At 49.8% G+C, this 19439-nt stretch overlaps 2 protein-coding genes across 7 annotated transcripts in view; one reads left to right on the plus strand and one right to left on the minus strand.

Annotated features, from left to right (window-relative positions):
* Positions 1-5334, minus strand: part of LOC111143426 (mitochondrial trans-2-enoyl-CoA reductase) — a 30408-nt gene extending 25074 nt beyond the window's left edge. Inside the window, exon 1 of one of the 2 annotated variants that reach the window (XM_022497161.1) lies at positions 5120-5334. In XM_022497161.1, coding sequence (XP_022352869.1) covers positions 5120-5295 — 176 coding nt within the window. In that variant the 5' untranslated portion in view covers positions 5296-5334. The remainder of the gene's footprint in view (positions 1-5119) is intronic. The other variant, XM_022497163.1, reaches the window with a different exon arrangement.
* Positions 5335-12080: 6746 nt separating this feature from the next.
* The window catches only part of LOC111142882 (protein tyrosine phosphatase, receptor type U), a 76619-nt gene continuing 69260 nt past the window's right edge, over positions 12081-19439 (plus strand). For all 5 annotated transcript variants that reach the window (XM_022496278.1, XM_022496277.1, XM_022496279.1 and 2 more), the window contains exon 1: positions 12081-12153. In XM_022496278.1, coding sequence (XP_022351986.1) covers positions 12081-12153 — 73 coding nt within the window. The remainder of the gene's footprint in view (positions 12154-19439) is intronic.

Raw genomic sequence — 19439 nt, forward strand, 5'->3', positions numbered from 1 at the left:
CCCCCTTGGAGCCTGATGCAGCTGACACCTTCCTCAAGGAACACATACTGAGTGCATGGTAGGCACTCACTAAATATTTGTTAACCAGACATACCGGTTTTCTTATCCCTCTGGGCTTTTACACATATCGGGGCCTCTGTTTGGAACATTTCTATACTTTTCCTCATATACTGCCCACCTGATCTTCTGGGGGACTCAACCTAACCCTCATGCCTTCAGAGAAAGCACTCTGACTACTCTGAGGGGTTTAGATACTCCTCTTCTGGGAGTCCACAGCAGTCTAACAAATCTAACAAATATGGCACTTGTCCCACTGGGCTGTGGTCACCCATTTCCTGGACTTGGGTGTGAGTTCCTTAAGGGCAAAGACCACAGATTATTCACCTCTGCACCCCCAGTCCTGCCTTGCACATAGTAGGCCCTCGAAGAATAACTCCTGGCTAACTTACTAAGCCAATGAGTTCTGTTCCCTCCTCCTTCAATTAATGACAACAATGTAGGGCTCCAAGAGACAAACAAAGTCCCAGTTCTCAACAGAGTGCCAAACCAAAATCCCGTTTTTTCCCCAGTATCGTAATTCTGGTTTAAAAACCAAGTCACCAGGGTGCCTGGATGGCTCAGTTGGTTAACTGCCTGCCTTCGGCTCAGGTCATAATCCCAGGGTCCTGGGATCGAGCCCTGCATCAGGCTCCCTGCTCTGTGAGGGGTCTATTTATTCCTTTCCCTCTGCCACTCCCCCTGCTTGTGTGCTCACACACACTCTCTGTGTGAAATCAATAAAATCCTAAAAAAAAAAAAACCCACCCAAACCATCACTTCTTTAAAAATGAAAATTAAAACAAACAACAACAAAAAAAGCAAACACAAAACTGTAGTCACCAGCTTAGAGTTTTGGTTGATATCAATTGTAAAAAGAAGTTCCCTAAGAGTAAACAGTGTCCTACAGTGAGGACTCAACCCATACAGCCTGGGTCCTCACTACCTGCTCCCCCAAATTCCATCTGGCTAAGACAGAATGGGTTTATCCAAGGGTTTCACAGCTTCATTTCATTTTGTGCTTGTGGCAGGTAGGTGAGAAAGTCATGATGACCAGGATGCTATTTTATGAAAGTTTCAGGATCTTGAAAAGGGATCAGACAGAGAATAACATTCCTACCATCTTCCCCAGGGTGGGGCTGCCCTTCCTATGAAGGATAAAGACTTTGGGTCACCTGAATGGCTTATAATTTTACCTCCTCTTCTGACCTATCTTCTTCCCCATTTTATTTGCCATCTCATTCTCAAAAAAACATTTCAGATGATTGTCATGGTTTCTTCAGGTCTTTATCAAGGATTTTATTAAAGAAGGTACATCCTAGTTGTATGATCTTGGGCAGGTGACTTTCAAGCTTCTTAAGCCTCAGTTCCCTTATCAGTAAAATAGGGATAATAATGACCAAACTGGAGTCTTGTGATTTTTAAAATTCCATAATATTTGTGGAGAACTTAGCCCAATGCTTGCCACATAATAGAGGCACAGTAAATGAAAACCAGTGTTTACCATGAGACCCAGAGAATGGCAAAGTTCTGAAAGGGTACGTTCAGCAACAAAAGGAAAGATATTGGAGTTTCCAGGAACTATCTGATAGAGAATCCAGAACTCTGTGCAAGGGGTATGGGCATGGGGACCTCTGAAATTTCTAGTTTGTGATTCTCCCAAGTTTATCATTTTCTCCTGCAGTCTTACTTCATTTAGATCAGTAGTTCAATCCTTTAAATGAAAAATTCCAAGTGCTTATTTGGGGAGTTCATTTTGGGGGGAAGAGAAAAAAGCTCTAGGGAATGGGGGAATAAGTCTTAGTAGAGAGACCAGCTGGAATGTTTGGGGGCCAACAGAAATGAAGAGAAGGACATTCAGAGATCCCTGAAAGTCTCATTCTGAGGAGTTCTGACCCAAGCAGAACATCCCTCAGCCCCAAGCAGACCGTTTCTTGTTCCCTCCCTGCTGTTCACAGTGCAAGCACCACAAACAATGCTAGTTTGGGGAGCACTCTGCTCAGACCCTGAGTGGTTCCATGACCCTGCCTGGTGTAATCTGACCCACAGCCCCAGTCACTGGCATATTTAAAGGACACCTGATTCTTTCTGTGACAGAGTGGTTACCCTAAACCTCCCAAGACATGACTACAAAGAAGAGAATCCCAGCCTCTGGCTTCAGGCCATACACGAAAAAGTCGAGTTGCGTGTATCTGGGTCAGAAGGGAAAGCCACTCTTCTGGGGCAGAGGAAGAATTACTGCCTGCCTAACGGTCTGTATCCACAAGGGCAATGGTTCTCAACCCTGTTCAGGGCATCAGAATCACTTGGGGAGTTTTAAAAAAAACACAGATATTCAGGGCCATCCTAGACCTACTATATAACCTCGGGGGAGGCATCTGGGAATATGGAGTAAAAGTGCCACAGGTGACCGTGGTGTGAAGCCAAGGTTGAGGAATGGGGCATGAAAGTATCATGTTCGAACTTCTGGGAAATTACTAGGGTTCCACAGAAAGAGACAAGAGAGCTCTCTTTTTCCCCTAAGTAGCATCTGCTACCAGACCAACCTCTTCCAGAACTCCAAGAGGGAATGAATCAGGAGGCAACTGGACTCAGCTGGTTAACCTTCCTAGGCCTTTCCAAAGGGTCCCATCCTCATCACTACAGAACTCAATAAAAAACAAAAAAATACACTTCTTACAGAAATTAGATTCACAATTAACCTTTTTGGAGCACTTGTTTTGTGGCGGTTCTTGTACCAGTCACAGAAACTAGAAGCCTGTGAGAGAGGCACCATATCATACCCTTTGGGGTGCACTCCTGGAAAACGGTGTTCATCAGAGCTTTACCAACTCATTACAGCACAGTCCTCAGGGACTGCTCTTCCCGACACAGTGATCATTACCTATGATTAACATGCGGGTTGGCGGTTACTGACTGATGTGTCTTCTCAATATTTTCTCATGGTGGATGTGGCTGGGGTGAGTGCATGAACCTGAATTTAACTGAGGCTTATCTCCTCCAGCTGTCAAAACATCAGGCTTGATTTTTTTTTAAAGAAAAAATATGAAATGCCTCATGAATTTGCATGTCATCTCTGAACAGGGACCATGCTAATCTCTGTATCGTTCTACTTTTAGCATATGTGTTGCTGAAGAGAGCCCTCTGGCCTATATTTCAGCCATAAAAATAATTCCATGTTTGCCTGTCCTTTGGAAAACAATCAAACCATGTGCTGGGAATCAGAGAGTCGTAAACAGGAGAGTACGTCAGCGCTTTCCGGCGTAGAGCATTAGCTTGATCTCAGCTAGTTAGCACTATTAGCTGTACCTGTATTGTGTCCATGCTTAAAGATGAGGTAACAGGCTCAGAGAACTTCAGTAACTTGCCAAACATACAGAGCTAGGACGGAGTTTAAACTGGACTCCAGGTTTGATTCCCAGACCAGTGCTTCTGCCTTAGCTCCATTACAGTGACCCCACTAGCATTTCTGAATGGTTAGAGTCACTTCTGTGCAGATTTATAATGGCTGACAATTCACATGCTGTTCTTTATCAACCACACGCAAAAATCACAGATGAAGATACAACAGAATGTTAGAACATATTCATAAAATTATGAGGGCTTAGAGGGCTGAGTGACTTGTGTAAGATCAAACAGCTATGAAGAGGTGGAGTCTGTCTTTGACTTTAGGTCTGTAAGGCTCCAAAAGAGGAACTCTTTGACTGGCTAAAGGCACATATATAGTGTGACAGACAGGAAATCACACGAGATAGGAGTAGATGCTATGGGTTCCTGTCCCTATTTCAATACTTATTAGCTATATCACTTTGGACGAGTCCCTTCTTATCTTCTGCAAACTGAAAACAATGGTCTCCCACCTACTTTCTGGGAAGCGAAGATTCAAGTGGACATAAAAGCATTCAGAAAATATTCTCCAAAAAAAAAAATAATAATAATACTGCCTAGGAACTCAAGCAAATCGGTAAGACCTGGGTTTAAATTTCGACTCTGCCACTAACTGGCTGCGTGACCTTGGGCAAGTGATTTTACCTTACACCTCAGTTTTCTGACAAAACGGGGCTAAATCAAGTACCTTCCCCAAAAAGGACGATTAAACGAGAGCATCCATTTGGATACATCCATTATGTGCCTTATATATAATACCCAGTCAGTAAAAGTCATTGAGGGATAAATGGATCAAGAAAATGTGGTATAAACAGGTATAATGGCATATTTATATGTGTGTGTGTGTGTGTATACTTATCTGTGTGTGTATATATATGTATAGTAGTGGAATAATGTCCATAACAATGTTACCTATTAGATATATAAAGTAATGGAGTATTATTCAACCGTAAAAAAGAATGAAATCGTGCCACTTGAAACAACATGGATGGATGCTGAGGGCATTATGCCGCATTACATAAAGTCAGAGAAAGACCAATACTGAATGATCTCACTTCCAAGTGTAATCTAAAACAAAAATCAACCTCACAGATACAAAGAACAGACTAGTGCTGGGGGTGCGGGTGGGGTGGGGGTGTGTGTGTGTGTGTGTTGCGTAGGAGCCAAATGGGTGAAGGGAGTCAAACGGTAAACTTCCTGTCACAAAATAAGAAAATCATGGGACCTAACGTACAGCTTGGCAATTACAGTTAGTAATACTGTACTGCATGTTTGAGAGCTTCTAAGAGAGTAGATCTTGAAAGTTCTCATCAGGAGAAGAAAAGATTCTGTAGCTGGTATGGTGACAGATATTAACTGCACTTACTGTGGCAATCATTTCGCAATACATACAAATATCGAGTCATCATGTTGTACACCTAAATCTAATCTAAAATTGCATGTCACTTGTACTTCCAAAAAAAAAAAAAAAAAGGCACGATTACCGTCATAATTGTGCCTCTCTGGCCTTCAACCACCTGGAAGTACCGACTTTCTGAGCTACCCAAAGCGCCCTGGGCTCAGTTTGGGTCCTGTTATTCTCTGCCTTCTTGCTCCACCCGCTCCCTCCTTGGTCAAGACCCCCCTTCTTCACAGCGCGTCTTAAACCCCTCCAGTAACCCCTGGCCCATGGCCCCGTTTCGGCGCCGTCTCTTACTCGACGACCTTGGCTGGGTCCCCGTGATGCCCATAGACCAGCGCCCGGACCCGGGAGGGCTCGGCAGATGCGGAGTAGGGGGCTGAGGCAAACCAGCCGCGGCGCCAAGCAAGGAACAGCTCGTGCAGCAGCCGCGACCCGGCTCGCGCCCCCACCAGCGCGCCGCAGCCCCACATGCTTCCCGCAGACAGCTCAGAGCCCGACAGCGCGTCTACGTCATCAATCCGCGCCCGCGCCCGCGCGCCTGCGTCCCGCCTTCCGCCCCGCCCCGCCCCGCCGTGTGGCCACGCCCCTTGCTCTTTTTAAAAGCTCGTGCCCTACCTTCGCTGCCCGCGCGGTGGCGCTTCGGAAGACTGCGGGGGTTGGGGAGTGAGATGGGGGTTTGGAAGTACCGGAGGGAGTCGTGGAGACTCAGGGCTGGCCAAGTTGTTCTGCGAAGTAGGAGCGTCCGAGACCGGCCTGGAGCTGTGCCTACAGTCTGCGACTTGGTGTTTGATTTGGGGGAAGTCATTTACCCTTCCCTGACCTCAGTTTTTTCTTCTCCCCATCGTTTATGGAGTGCTCACTGTGCCAGAACTTTTAAGATATCACCTCATTTATTCCCTGCTATCCTGTAACAGCATAGGGAAGCAAAGTTTACTTCCCTACCACCGAATAGAGTAGATTTAACTTGATGTGGAGGCAAGAGCACTGGGCTTGGAGCTAGAAGATTCAGGTTCAACTCCTAGTCCTTGTGCTTCCCAGCTTGGCCACCTTGGGCAGGTGTCCGAAGCTCTCGGGCTCTTTTCTGATGGGTACATTGGGGGACAATATACCTCCTTCAAGACTGTGGTGAGGATTGGATGAAACAATAGGATGACGTTGTGGATAGAAGAGCACATTGTAAAATGCTAAGTGTGCTCAGATATAAAGGAGGTATCACAAGGAGGAGGGCCCCCTCTCAAAATGCTTACATTGTACAAGGGATTTAGTGGGAGAGTGGAAGTGCTTTGTAAGCAGATGTAACCCAGTAAAGACACTTAATCATATTTTTATTGGCTGTAAGACATGAACATAGATAGCTAAAACCCTAGTTGATAGAATAGGACAGAGGACACTGTTGGAATCTAGAGGAGAAAGGTGCTCTGGAAGGAGCCAGGGTGGAGTGGGGGTTCTTGCTTGAGGTGCTGTTGGAGACTGTCCTACTCAAAATCTTCAGTACGTATAAAATTTACCTGAGGTCCTATCTCGAGTCTACTGAATTAGAATTTGGGGACAGGTTCAGGAATCTACAATTCCTACAAGCTTTCAAGAATATCCTGATGCAGGTGGCCTAGGAAACTGGTTTAGACAAACACTGAGCCAGAGCTTTGAAGGATAAGGAAGAGTACCTTTCTCTAGATTTTATTGACCCAAAGCTGCCAGCTCAAGGCCTTTTCTCTGAGGAAGAGAAGAAAGCAAAGTGCTCTGATGAAAGCTGCAGGTGGTTGGATTCTGGCAGAACTGACATTGAGTCTTGACTCTGCCCTTTTCCAGCCATTTGATTTTGGGTAAGTCACTTGGCCTCTCTGTGTCTCCATTTTCTTATCCTTAAAATGAAGGAAATAATAGTATTTGTTTTGAGGCTCTTGTGAAAATCAAGTGAGCTATTGTTCATTTGAAGCATTTAGCACAATGCTTGGCATATGAAAGCATTTGATAAATGTTATTAGGTTATTGTGAAGATTAGATGGGAAATATCATATGTAAAACACCCAGACTAGGGTCTGGCTCATACTATGCTCAAAAAATGTTTATACCTGTTTTTATTATTAGAGAAAGTAGATGTCCCATGATGGGGCAAAGACTTGGTCCCACACTTATGTGAGTGCCCATGTGCATGGGCACACACACACACATGCACAAAATACCCAGTTTTGCTTACCTTCTGTTTTCACTGTGACACATAGATCTACTTCTGTTGAAGACTCTCTAGGTGACTTTGAGCTGTTGACATTAGCTTCTCTACCAAATTGATTCCTCTGAATTCCCTGGACAGCCTGGCTGGAAATCCTGGAGAATCATCTAGTAGGTCTGCCTCCTGGAGACTGGACTTAGTCCCCCCATTCATCCCAATAGCCCCCCCTTTTCAGCCCAGGACATCAACTGTGTCAGCAGCCTCTTCCTAACTGAAATCCTCTCCCCCCTTTCCCTTCCCTTTCCTTCTTCCTCAGGCCTCCAGAATGATTTTTTAAAAATATTTTATTTTTAAGTAAGCTCTACACCCAACATGGGGCTGGAACTTACAACCTTGAGGTCAAGAATCTCATGTTCTACCGACTAAGCCAGCCAGACACCTCCAGAATGATTTTTTTTAAACAGAAAGATGAGATTTTCTTTTCCTTGCTGAAAGTCCTTCTGTGACTCCCCAATACTTAGATCCAGAAGCCACAGTTCCTTTTAGAACATAATGAGCTACTGACATGCTAAAGTTAAAACTGTAAAAAAACAAAACAAAACAAAACAAAACAAAACAAAACGACTCTGTTAATCTCTAGCACAACTGCCATATGCTAAAATCTTTAGAATAGTATATGGAGGAAAAGCACCTTTAAACAAAGAAAATTCTCTTCAAAGTAATTAAGTTACCTTCTTGCAAGTTAGAAAGAGATGGCTATAGTTTTAATTCCGTGGCAGAACCCCTCAGCTTAACTTGAGGAGTCCCTTGGTTTCCCTGAAGGCATAGTTGGAGAACTACTGATTGAGGGGTTCAAGTCTACTTTTCACGCCTTGTATTCAATAGCCTCTGCACTCTGAGTCCCACGCTGCTTTTATCTCCTGCTATAAGACTCTGCGTAGCCCATGATCCAACAGCACCTGATACCCACCTTTCTGAGCAATTCCATGTCTTGTATCTTTATTCACGTTTCTTCTTCTGCCTGAAATGCTCTTCTGGCCTTGCCCTCCTGGGAAATTCCAGGTTCAGATATCATTTCTTTGGTGTTGTTTTCCAGCTCCCTAGGCTGAGTCAACCTTTTGCTGCCTTTGTGTTTTCTCTGAATTGGTGTTATGGCCTTTAGGACACAGTCCCTTATTTGTTTACGTGTCCACTTCCCCCTCCGGGCAAGAGTGGGTCATGTATGGCGCATCTCCATGACACCAGCACTCAATATGGGCCTGGCCCAGGGTAGGTGTCATAAATACTCCATGAGTTGAAAGTAATTGAATTTCCTCACGGCCTGGCCCTGTCTGCGGTGCTGTCTCCTTTTCCCCTAGATTTAGGCAGGTCACTCCAGGCCACTCAAGGCTTCTGGAAGTCTTTGATCTTTTCCAAGTGAAGCAGTATTCATCTGTCCACCTGTTGCTCATGTTCTCCTTCTCCTCCCATGATGGTGTCTGCCCTGTAGTCTTCTCCAGCAAAAAGAGCAAGAGGGGGTGTGGAGTTGGTCAGGTCTAGATTTGAATCCTGGGCCTATCATTTACTAGTTTTGCGGGAAAGTGGACAAGGGCCACATAATTTCTGAGCCTCAGTGTCCACATAGAGAAACATGGGATCAATGGTAAACTCTTGTCACCAAGCTCTCACAGGAGTCCTCTGCAAACAGCATCACCTTTAGTTGTTTCTTCTATTCAATGGATTTCTCTCCTTGAGTTTCTTGTTCTGGGTAGTCCTTCCTGTCTTTTCCTGTATCTATCTGTTTCTTCCCCATCAACTTTTTCTTGCTTCTGACTTTCTCCCTGTGATTCTCGCTCAAATTCTCTGTCTGTTTGGCCCCTTCTCCGGCTCATCAGGGCTCACAAGAGAGCCCAGAAACCTTCCACCCTGCCTCCTCCAAGTGCAGGCCAATCTCACTTGTGCCCCCCTCAGTGAGTAGCCAGCCTGCAGTGGAGGCAGGACACAGGGAGGTCTTAGATAGACCTTGAAATCCTAGGCTCTATCTGGTGTCACTGTCCATTAGTTAGAACCATCTACCCGTGGGTCTCTATTTCTACAGTCCGTTATCCACTTGGCTCATCTGAAGACTTAAAAAAAAAAAAGAGTAATTTTATTCTGTTTAAGGCTCCAATAGCTTCTTACTGTTCTTAGGGTTTAACCCAAAGTGCCATAGTGTCTTGTATGCCCTCCCGATCCTTCCGGCTTCTCCAGCTGTAACTGGCTCTTCTTTCCTCCCCACTCCATTCCAGCCACCCTGGCCTGACTACTCCTCAAACACACCAGCTCCTGCTTTTGCACAGGCTGTCCTCTCTGGCTGCTGTGTCCCTCCCCACTGATTGCTGGCTTCTTCCCTTACTTCAGGTCCCAGCTCAAATATTACCACTTCACTTACTCAGGAAATCCCTCTCAGACCCCCTTAACTCAAGTAGAATGTCCTCCCCAATTATTTATCACAACATTTCCCCCATTTTCTTTAGACTGCACATCTTGGATTGTAATGACATATTTTTGCATGTTAGCTGTTGGTCTTTTCCCTGAGAGTGTAAGCCTCATGAGGGCAAAGACCATGTCTGTCTGCATTCATTTATTTACCCATTCGGTATTTTTTTGAGCATCAACTACACGTTAGACACTAAGCTCTGGGATACAAGACAAAATTCTTGCCCTTGGCGGGGGGCGCCTGGGTGGCTCAGGTCATTATCCCAGGGTCCTGGGATCAACCCCCACATCGGGCTCCCTGCTCAGTGGGGAATCTGCTTTTCCCTCTGTTCATGCTCATTCTCTCTCTTGCAAAAGTAAATAAAATCTTAAAAAAAAACCCAAAAATAAATAAAACTGCAATAATCTCTTCCCCCCTCACTGTTTCTCCCTCCATTTCTCTGTTATATCTCTGTCCCAAATACCAGAAGCCATGGTTTATCACTATCTCATGTACCAGAGAATTTGCTTGCATGGCTAGTTATTGTTCTTGTTTTCCCACTGGAATGTAAACTCCATGAGGGTAGGAATTTTTATCTGTTTTATAACTCCACCTTGGCTTATAGGAATTGTTGAATAAACGAATTACTATCTGGTATGTGTTAATTTGCTCCAGATAGGAGGCAGTTCTCAGCCTCCACTCAAGGTAAGCCAGATGGCCTTGATTCAAATCTTGGTGCCCACTAATACTGATGCACAACCTTGAAAAAGTCACCTCTCTGTACCTCAATTTCCTCAACTATGTAATGGGAATAAAAAGTAATAGTGGTGAGGATTAAATGAGTCTATGTGGGTAAAGTACATAGTAGGTGTCTGGACATAGTAATGGGCAACAAGTTTGGCAACATTGTACTGGGTAGAGCCCCAAATATACTTAACCTGTGTAGCCAGAGGTAGACAAGGACCAAGGAGAATTAGTGACGGAGGCAGACTTTATGGCATTAAAAGGAATAATTTTCTAAAAGCCAGCACTGTAAGGAGAAATAGATGAATTCACTATCATAGTTAGAGATTTCAACACTCCTCTGCCAGAAATGGACAGAATCAGTGGACAGAAAATCAGTAGGGACGTAGTTGAACTCAACACCACCATCAGTCTTAGACATCCATAGACTATGCCATCCAATAACAGCAGAATACACATTCCTCTCAAGCTCATGTGGGATATTCACCAAGATAGACCACATTCTGGCTCTAAAATACACCTTAAGTTTAAAAGACCAGACTCGTACAATGTTTGCCCTCAGACCACAGTGGAATTAAACCAGAAATCAGTAACAGAAAGGTAGCCGGAACACTCTAAATGACTTGGAGGTTAAATAACACATGGATTGGGGGCACCTGGATGACTCTTTGAGTGTCTGACTCTTGGTTTTGGCTCAGGTCATGATTTTAAGGTTGTGAGGTCAAGCTTCTTATTAGGGTCTGCACTCAGTGCAGAGTCTGCTTGAGATTCTCTCCTTTCCTCTCCCTCTGCCCCTCCCCCCTGCAAGTGCACCCTCCCCTCAAATAAATAAATAAATAAATCCTTAAAAAAAAACCAAGTAGATCAAAGAAGAAATGTTGAGAAATAAAAAAAATTTAAACTCAATGAGAATGAAAACACAACTTATAAAAATTTCTGGGATGCATCAAAAGCAGTGCTTAGAGGGAAATTTGTAGCACTGAATGCAAACATTAAAAAAGGAAGAAAGATCTAAAATCAATCAGCTAAGCTTCCACATTAGGAAACTAGAAAAAGGAGAGCAAATTAAATACAAAGGAAGCAGAAGAAAAAACGTTAGAGCAGAAATCAATGGAATTGAAAACAGGAAATAGGAAGAGAAAAATAAGCTCCACCAAAAGCTGGTTCTTTGAAAAGATCAATAAATCAATAAGCCTCTCATCAGGCTAAGAAAAGAACAGAGGACATAATTTACTAATAGCAGGAATGAAAGAGGGGACATCACTACAGATCCCATGGATATTAAAAGGATAATAAAAGAATATTATGGACAACTTTAGAAGCCAGCGTTTCCAAAGACCCAACCATCTGGCTTCAGTAGGTGATGAGCAAAGCACTCTGACCTTGCAGGTATGCATGAATGTGCATTTGGAGGGGTCTCGATAAGAGGGAATGCAAGCATCAAAGGGGACAGAGAAGCAGGTTGTCTTTGGGTCTTCTGTCCCCGAGAGCGCTATGCCAGAGCTAAGTGTGGGCAGCGAGCATGCTGGCTTGAGAAAGTCGGTGCTGGGTGAATGTAGAGGCGGTGGGCCTCAGGGCCCGGGGGGACCCCCCCCCCCCGGCGGGCGGGGGGGGGTTGGGGGGTTGGTTTGCAGGAATGGGGGAGGGGCGCTCCCGGGCAGTCGGAGACCGGACCCGCTGCAGGGCGTTCGGCTGCCAGCAGGGGGCGCCGCGAGACCGCGGAACCCGGGGCCGGGCCTGACGTCAGCGCCCCGCTTGCTTGGGCTCCCGCTCTGGACTCCGCGCCAGTCCCGCTCCGCGCCGCGCCGCTTCGCTCCGGCTCCGGCTCGCCTCCGGCTGGGCTCGGCTGGGGCTCTGGCGGCGGCACCCCCTGCGCCGGGCTCCGGGGCAGGAGGCGGCGCACCATGGTCCGCGCCCAGGCTCTGGTCCTGGCGCTCACCTTCCAGCTCTGCGCGCCTGAGACCGAGACTCCGGCAGGTAAGCGCGCGTCGGTCAGACCGAGCTTGCCCCGCTGAGCCCCCGGGGCCCACGGCGTAGCTCTCAAGAAAGTGTAAGTGTTAGGTGACCGGGCGTTCCGAGCCTGCTCCCTGTGTGTGTCTGAGTGTTGGATATGCGACCGGGGGCTCAGGGTGTTGTGTGTCTGTGAATGTTGTGTGTCCGTGAGTTATGTGTGCATGAAAAGGTGCTGTGTGTGTTGTGCGTCTACGAGTGTGTTGGGGTGAATGTTGTGTGCGTCGAGGCATTGGGTGTGCGCTGTCTTGTGCGCCTGCCAGTGAGTAGTGTTTGTGCGGCCAGTAGATTGTGTGTGTGCATCTGAGTTTGGTTCTGTGGCCGGAGTTGTGTCTACGAATGTGTTGCATTTGTTTGCATTTTGTATGTCGTGGCAGGTAGTGCTGCCTGTTATGTGTCCGCGAATGTGCTGTGTGTTTGTGTTATGCGTGTGACCGGGAGTGCTCTGTGGATTGTGCCCGCGTGTGGATCGGGGAACGCGTGTGTGGTGTGTGTGCTTGTGAGGTCCATGTACGTGTGTGAAGGCGTGGGAACAGGTCCGGAACGTGTGTGTCCGTGCACTGTGTGCGCGATGTGTACGTGTGGGAGTGTCTGGGGTTGGTGGTGTGCGCCGCCAGGGGTTGCGTGGGTCCGAGTGAATGCCAAGTGTGCCGGGAATGCGTGTGTAGGAGCGTGTCTGGAGCGGATGTGAGTGTGTGAGTGTGTCCGTGCGTGCTGGCTGCGTGTCCAGGAATGTTGCGAGTGTGGTGCGCGCCTGGGCGGTGGCTGAGTGTGTGCCCGGGGCCCGGGGCCGCCCGAGGGGGCGGTGTCTGGATGTGTGTGTGTGTGTGTGTGTGTGTGTGTGTGTGTATGTGCGCGCCCCGCGTGTGTGCGTATGTGGCGCGCGGGCCGGGAACAAGTTGTCGAGGCGGCGCCCCCTCCCCTCCCGGGTCGGGCCGGGCCTGAGGCTCAGGAGGGAGGAAGGGGGCCCCGGAGCCGCCGACTCCGACATGTCGGGCTGTTTGTTGTTTAGCAAGTTCTGCGCGGCGCTGGCGGCCGGCAGCTCCGAGGCGGCGCTGAGGCCGCGGGGCGCCCGGGCTGTTGGCGGGGAGGGCCCGGCGCGGGAGGCGGGCACCGGGTCCGGCGGGCGGGCGCTGCTGCGGGTCTCGGCCGTGGCTGCACCCGGCGGGCGGTGGATGGGGGTGGGAGGCGCGGCGGGCGCTGTGGCCGGGCGGGGCTGCGACGTCCCGGCGCGGGCAGGGCCTGGCCTTGGGGCGCGGGACGGCGCCCCCTCCCGTGGCGGGCAGGAGGCATCGCGGACACCGGGGTCTCCCGGGACACTCCCATGGCCGACTCCGCAACTTTGTGCGGCCTCTCGGTCGGCCCGGACCGCGGTGTGTGTGAGTGTGTACGTGTGTCTCCGTGTTTCTGTACGCTGTGCGATCGCGCGGTGTGTGGTGTGTGTGTGTGTGTGTTCGCGGATCTGAATGTGCGTATCCGGGGCTTGTGTCTGTGTCCGTGTGTGCTGTGAACCGTGTGTCGGCTGTGTGCGTGTGTCTGACTCCCCCGCCCCCCCTTCCTTCCCTGGGGCCTGGGATCCTGGACTGTGGCCCCCTCCAGAGGAGTTGTACTCTACCGGTCCCCTGGGGCAGGGGTGACCCGGTCCCCTCCCGCGGCCTCATCCTCTCAATCTTCACCGTTTGGGTGTCTCCAGCTTGGTACCCAGGGCGCGGAGTAACGGGGAGACGCCCCAAGCAGAGATCAGAGCCAAAGCACGTGCTGGGCCACCTAGGCCCCGGAGAGACTCCTCCTGGCCGCTGGCCTCGGAGAACTGGCCTCCCCGGAGTCGAGTTCGCCGCCCCGCCGCCCCTTCGGGCCTCTCGGGCAGACCTCCTTTTGATCCCGCAGTCGCTCCTGCTGTTGGCTGGGAGCCGGGGCCTGGCTTCCTCTCCTTCTCCAACCCCTCCCCAGCCACTTGCTCCTCCCCCACCCTGAGATCAAACCGGAAGATTACTGTGCCCCCCCTCCACGCCTCCCCCCTTGCAAGAACCCTCCTGTGCTCCACCTCTTGCCAGCAGCGGGGAGACTGTTAAGAACTGAGGTATCGGATGGGACTGAGACCCTGAGCAAGTTACTTCCATTTCTGGGGTCTTGGTTTCCTCATAGATCTTATGGGTATCATAATAATGGTGCATAGTACTTGGTAGATTGTAAAGTAAGGCTCTATCTGTGAGTGCCAGGGAACAAAAGATGGTTTTGAGGACTCTTACAGAGCCCCAGAAACTGATTTGAAGCCAGGGGGGCCTGGGTTCAAATTCTACCTCTGCCACTTGCTGTCCTTGTAACCTTGGGCAAATCACTTTACTTTAAAGTTCCTGGCATCCTTGTAGCTATTACCTTTGGGGCTTCGTTTATAAATAAACACTTTGTAGAAGAGGCACAATCTATCTTTGCCCCCAACCTGCGTAAGATCAGCCCAGCTCCCTGAATGCCTCCTGTATCCCCTGCCCCACAAAAGGTAGGTGTGAGATGTCTCGTAGGCATGCAGATCTGGCAATAATTTATTCCTCTGTGTTCTAGTTCATTTTGTCCTTTTGGTTCCTGGGGTTGTGGACAACAGGAATGAGGGAGAGGCTGCCTAGTGGTTTCAGGTTGGGCAATAAAGGCTTGTCTGAGCAGCTGGATGGAAGGTAACGGATGGAAGGTATTCTCCCTGGGGCTGGGGGGGAGGATACTCAGCAGGAGTGGTGAGAGTGGCCAGGGTGGTGGGTGCTGAGCTCCTTGGCGGCCCCCTGCCCAGCTCAAGTCTCAGAGAAAATTCAGGATGGACAACTGCTTGCTTTGAGGCATGCTGCCACCCTTCCATGCCGTCATCTGCTAAGCTAGACTTGTGGGGTGGTTTTTTCATGCCCTGCTGGGTTAGCTAGAGTTGCTGGGGTGCCTTGTGCCCTTTCTTCCTCCCGCAGCTCCCTTCTGTCCTCCAAGCTGTGCTTTCCCCTAGAGCTTTCTAATTCCACCTCTTCTCCTGGTGAACTTCTGTTCTTCCTTCAGGTCTCAGCTCAGGCATCATCTCCTCCCTGAAGCCTTCCTTGGTTACTCCCTGTTCTAGCTCAGGGAGAGTGGGGGTTGATTAGATTTTTTTCACAGCATTGTAATTATTGTGATTACAGTTTATTGGTCCTTTCTCCCTTACAGACCATGAACTCTGTGAGGACAGAGACTGGGTGTTTAGGTCACTTCTGAGTCCTTAATGTCTGGTTCAAGTCCTGGCCCACCAGCACTGAATAAATGTGGCAAGAAAGAATGAATGAGGTCCAGTGGGTCAAGTTCTGAGCTGGAGAAGCCAGATGGGGGCGCACTGACTCCACTGAAAGTAGAGATTAAAGAATTCGGTTTTCCCTCCAGGAATCTGGAAAATTCTGCTGGGGGATGGTGTTGTGTGTGGAAAGGCCATGTACAGAGTCATCTGGGAGCTGTGAGTAGGGGAGGTTGAGCCCCTGGAAGAGACTGAAGAGATCGGTCTCCTGCCTGTCATTCCCCCCACTCTCCAGCTTCCAATTCTGCCTCCAACCCCGCCCCCCAGCAGCTGGCAGGCCGTCCTGCCCCCAGGCTCAGCCTTTGTGCTGGAGGCCTCGGCAGGTGGTGCGAGGCGTGGAATCCCAACCGTCATTTGGAGCTGAGCGTCCTGGGAGGAGGGAGGGCAGGCCCTGCATCAGGAGGGGGAGACTCCCCCAGTTCTCTGTCCCAGATCCTGGAGTAAGCAGGTGGGGTCGAAGCCTTTGTGCCAACAGCTTGTGAGCTCCAGGGAGGGGAGCAGGGCTGCTCCCTGTAGTGACCCCTGCAGGTGGGGTTATGGGAGTCTGGCTGAGGGGTGTGCAGGTGTGATCCAGGGCAGTCAGAATGAGATGAGGGGTTGTGTATGTGTATGATTGTATGATTGCCGCCTGGCACACAGGACATATGTATGGCTTGTCAAGGTGTCTGGCCATCTGGTTACCCTGTGGCAGGATCTGAGTTTGGAATAGGGAGGTGACCCGCTGTTTGGATCCCTGGAGAGCCTGCTGCTAGGGTGTCTTGGTATCTAAGTGTCAAATTCCCGGAGTTTGGGTGCAGACCTCTTTGGGTGGGTGGCATCTCAGTATCCAGATGGTCCCCGGACCAAGCTGTGGGAGGATGGCCCAGTGTCTCTGGATCTGGAGGTGGGCGTACCCAGGTGTTCATCAGTCCTCAGGTTCATGGGCGCTCAAGTACAGGAATGTCTCTGTGTTGTGTCCACATGTGGGGCTGTCTGAATACTTGGATGTCTGGGTGTGGGGTTCCCAAGTGTCTGGATATTGGACTGTGGGGGTATCTGTGTTCCCCAACAGGGAGCCCATGCATTAGAGTATCCAGGTGTGCGTGAGTCTGGGTGTGGGGTGCCCTGTGGTTGGAGTTTCTGTCTCCAGGAATGGGGTGTGCATGTGTTGGGTAGGGAGTGTCCTGGTGACTGTGTATAGCTTTGTAGCAGGGCCTCTGCTGCTCAGCTTCTGACACCCTCTTCCTTGGGGGGCTGCCGCCCCGATCTCCCTTCAGACCCCAAGTATAGGAGCTTCTATGAAGGCCCCCCAATGCTTCTGCTTCTTTGTAGTCAGTCTAGAGCTGACGCTCAGTAGAACTTCCTGCAAATAGAACTTCTCACAATGATGGAAATGTTTTCTACCTGCCCGTTCCAATATGGTGGCCACTTACTCACATGTGGTTATTAAATGTAAATTGGTTAGAATCCATGAAAATACAAACCACTGCCTCAGTCACACTTGCCACATCTCAAGTCCTCAAGAATCTCGCGTTGCTAGTGGCTATTGCATTGGTCGGTGCAGGAGCGGACGTTTGTATCAGGGCAGAAAGTCCTATGGACGGGGCTGTCCTGGAGGTGTGAGGCCTAGACACTTCTGGGGGTGGAAGTGGTCTGATAGAACCACCACTCAGCAGCCATTGAAGAAGGTTTTGTTGAATCTATGTTCCCTTCCTCCTAGCCCGTCATTTCTTGCCTGGACTATTGCAGTAGTCCTCCTTGGTCTGCATTCTGCTGTCAACTCTCCAGCACTTCCAGGACTTTGTATCTGGTTGGTGCCCTCTCAGTGTTTGCATTGATGTGAACCCTGGGGTACACAGGGAAGGCTTGGAGCAGATGGAGGGTGGAGCTGGGCTTCAGAGGGCAGTCACAGATGGGGGCCAGCATGCTCCCTGGACTTGGTCCGGGCAGGATGGCCGTTGCCTGAAGAATGGCTAGGGGAGGACTTCTGACGCGGACCATGCAGAAGACGCTGTTGCTGGCTGGCTCAGGAAGTCTTGGGCAGATTTCCAGGACGCAGATCCCAGGACCTAGTGGAGGATCAGAAGGATGTGGAAAGCAGGGACTCGGAAGGGTCCCTGAGGTTTTGGAATAGAGTGTAGAAGCTGGGTGGAAGGATTGGGATGGGGAAATTGGGAAAGGGTATGGTTGGGGATATTTGATGACTAAGATCACATTTGGAGGCAGAGTAACAGCTGGGGCATGGGGGACAACTAGGGATGGAAGGTAACGAGCAATGAAGATTATATCTGGAGGCTGGGGACAGCTGGGGCCGAGGGGACAGACAGGTGGTATTGGGGGAACAGCCGAGGGTCAGGGGACAGATGGAGGATGGAGAGAACAGAGGGGCATGGGGCAGTTGGGGGATAAGGGGTGACAACTGGGGGCATCTGGGTGGCTCAGTTGGTTAAGCATCCAGTTCTTGATTTTGGCTCAGGTCAGGATCTCAGGGTCGTGAGATCAAGCCCTGCGTGGGTCTCCACACTGGGTATGGAGCCTGCTTAAGAGTCTCTCTCTCGGGGTGCCTGGGTGGCTCAGTGGGTTAAAGCCTCTGCCTTCGGCTCAGGTAATGATCTCAGGGTCCTGGGATCGAGCCCCACATCTGGCTCTCTGCTCAGCAGGGAGCTTGCTTTCCCCTCTCTCTGCCTGCCTCTTTGCCTACCTGTGATTTCTGTCTGTCAAATAAACAAATAAAATCTTAAAAAAAAAAGAGTCTCTCTCTTTCACTCTCCCTCTGCTCCCCCTGCGCCTCCCCCCAACCTGCCCCACCACACGCATGCACATTCTTTCTCTCTCTTAGGGAAAAAAAGAAAAAAAAGAGGTGACAATTGGGAGGTGTCAGAAAGTTATGTGGACCACAAGGAGAGAAGGGTCTCAGCTGAAAGAGTGGCGGATACACTGCTCAGAATGCGTGTATAAGTGTGTCTGCATGTGTGGACATGTACACCCTTGTGGTTGTGCGTGTGTGTAAACATGTGCTTTACCTCCAGCGTGGTTAAGGGCACGGGCTCTGGGTCCTAACACCAGCCCCACCACTACTAGCTGTGTAACACCTGGGCAGGTTACTTGACCTTCCTGGGTCTTTAGTGTTCTCATCTGTGACATCAGGTAATTATTTAACACACTGCACGGAGTTGCCATGAGGATGTATTTTATACACGTAGGTATGTAGTTAGAATGGGGCCTGCTACCTAGTCAGCACTGTGTTAAGTACCAACAGTTATTAAGCCCATGAGTGTATGTGCACGGGCATCCTGCGTGCTCAGAAAAGTTTGTTTTTGGCTTCTGATGAAGTCCAGACCCTGGAGGAGGTAGAGGTGGGGAGGGCAGCAGCGACCAGCCAGGTTGGTTGCATCTGGCTCGCCTCTCACCTCCTCCCCGCTGTTCTTCATCCCCCTTCCTGCTCACCCTGTACCAGGGCCTATAGTCCAAAAGGTCCTCCTCTCTGTCTCTGCCCTGTCCTGCCCTGCACCGCCCTGCCCTGGGCTGGGGGCCAGGGGACGTGCTTTGATTGCCCAAAAGCTTTTCAGCAGAATCAGAATTCATTGTCTGCCTGCCAGCACTCTGGGGCCCTGCGCAGATAGAAATACCTGGACCATGTGCTCAGTTCTGACCGCCCGTCCAGCAATGGCTTCCTCCCGTGCCCTTGGAGAGTCACTGGGGTGGAAGATGTTGGGGTCAGGGGACGGGGTGGAAGGAAGTCCCCAGGGCAGACGAGGCCTCAGCAGCCAAGCCGTGGATTAGCCAGCTCAGACTGGCATCGCTGGAGGCACAGAGCTTTCCAGGAGTCTGGGCGTCCCTGCTGTCCAGTGTGTCACAGCACGCGCGACCTCCCCGTGTGGCATTGGCTGTGTGCCGTGTTTCTGCCTAACTGCACTGCATCATGGCGCTGGCCCACTGTGGGCGGATGCTCTCTGGGGTTCCTGGGCCCATGGTGTCC

The sequence above is a fragment of the Enhydra lutris genome, unplaced genomic scaffold (genome assembly GCF_002288905.1).
Source record: "Enhydra lutris kenyoni isolate GAN:26980312 unplaced genomic scaffold, ASM228890v2 scaffoldscaffold9, whole genome shotgun sequence".
NCBI classification, from domain to species: domain Eukaryota; kingdom Metazoa; phylum Chordata; class Mammalia; order Carnivora; family Mustelidae; genus Enhydra; species Enhydra lutris.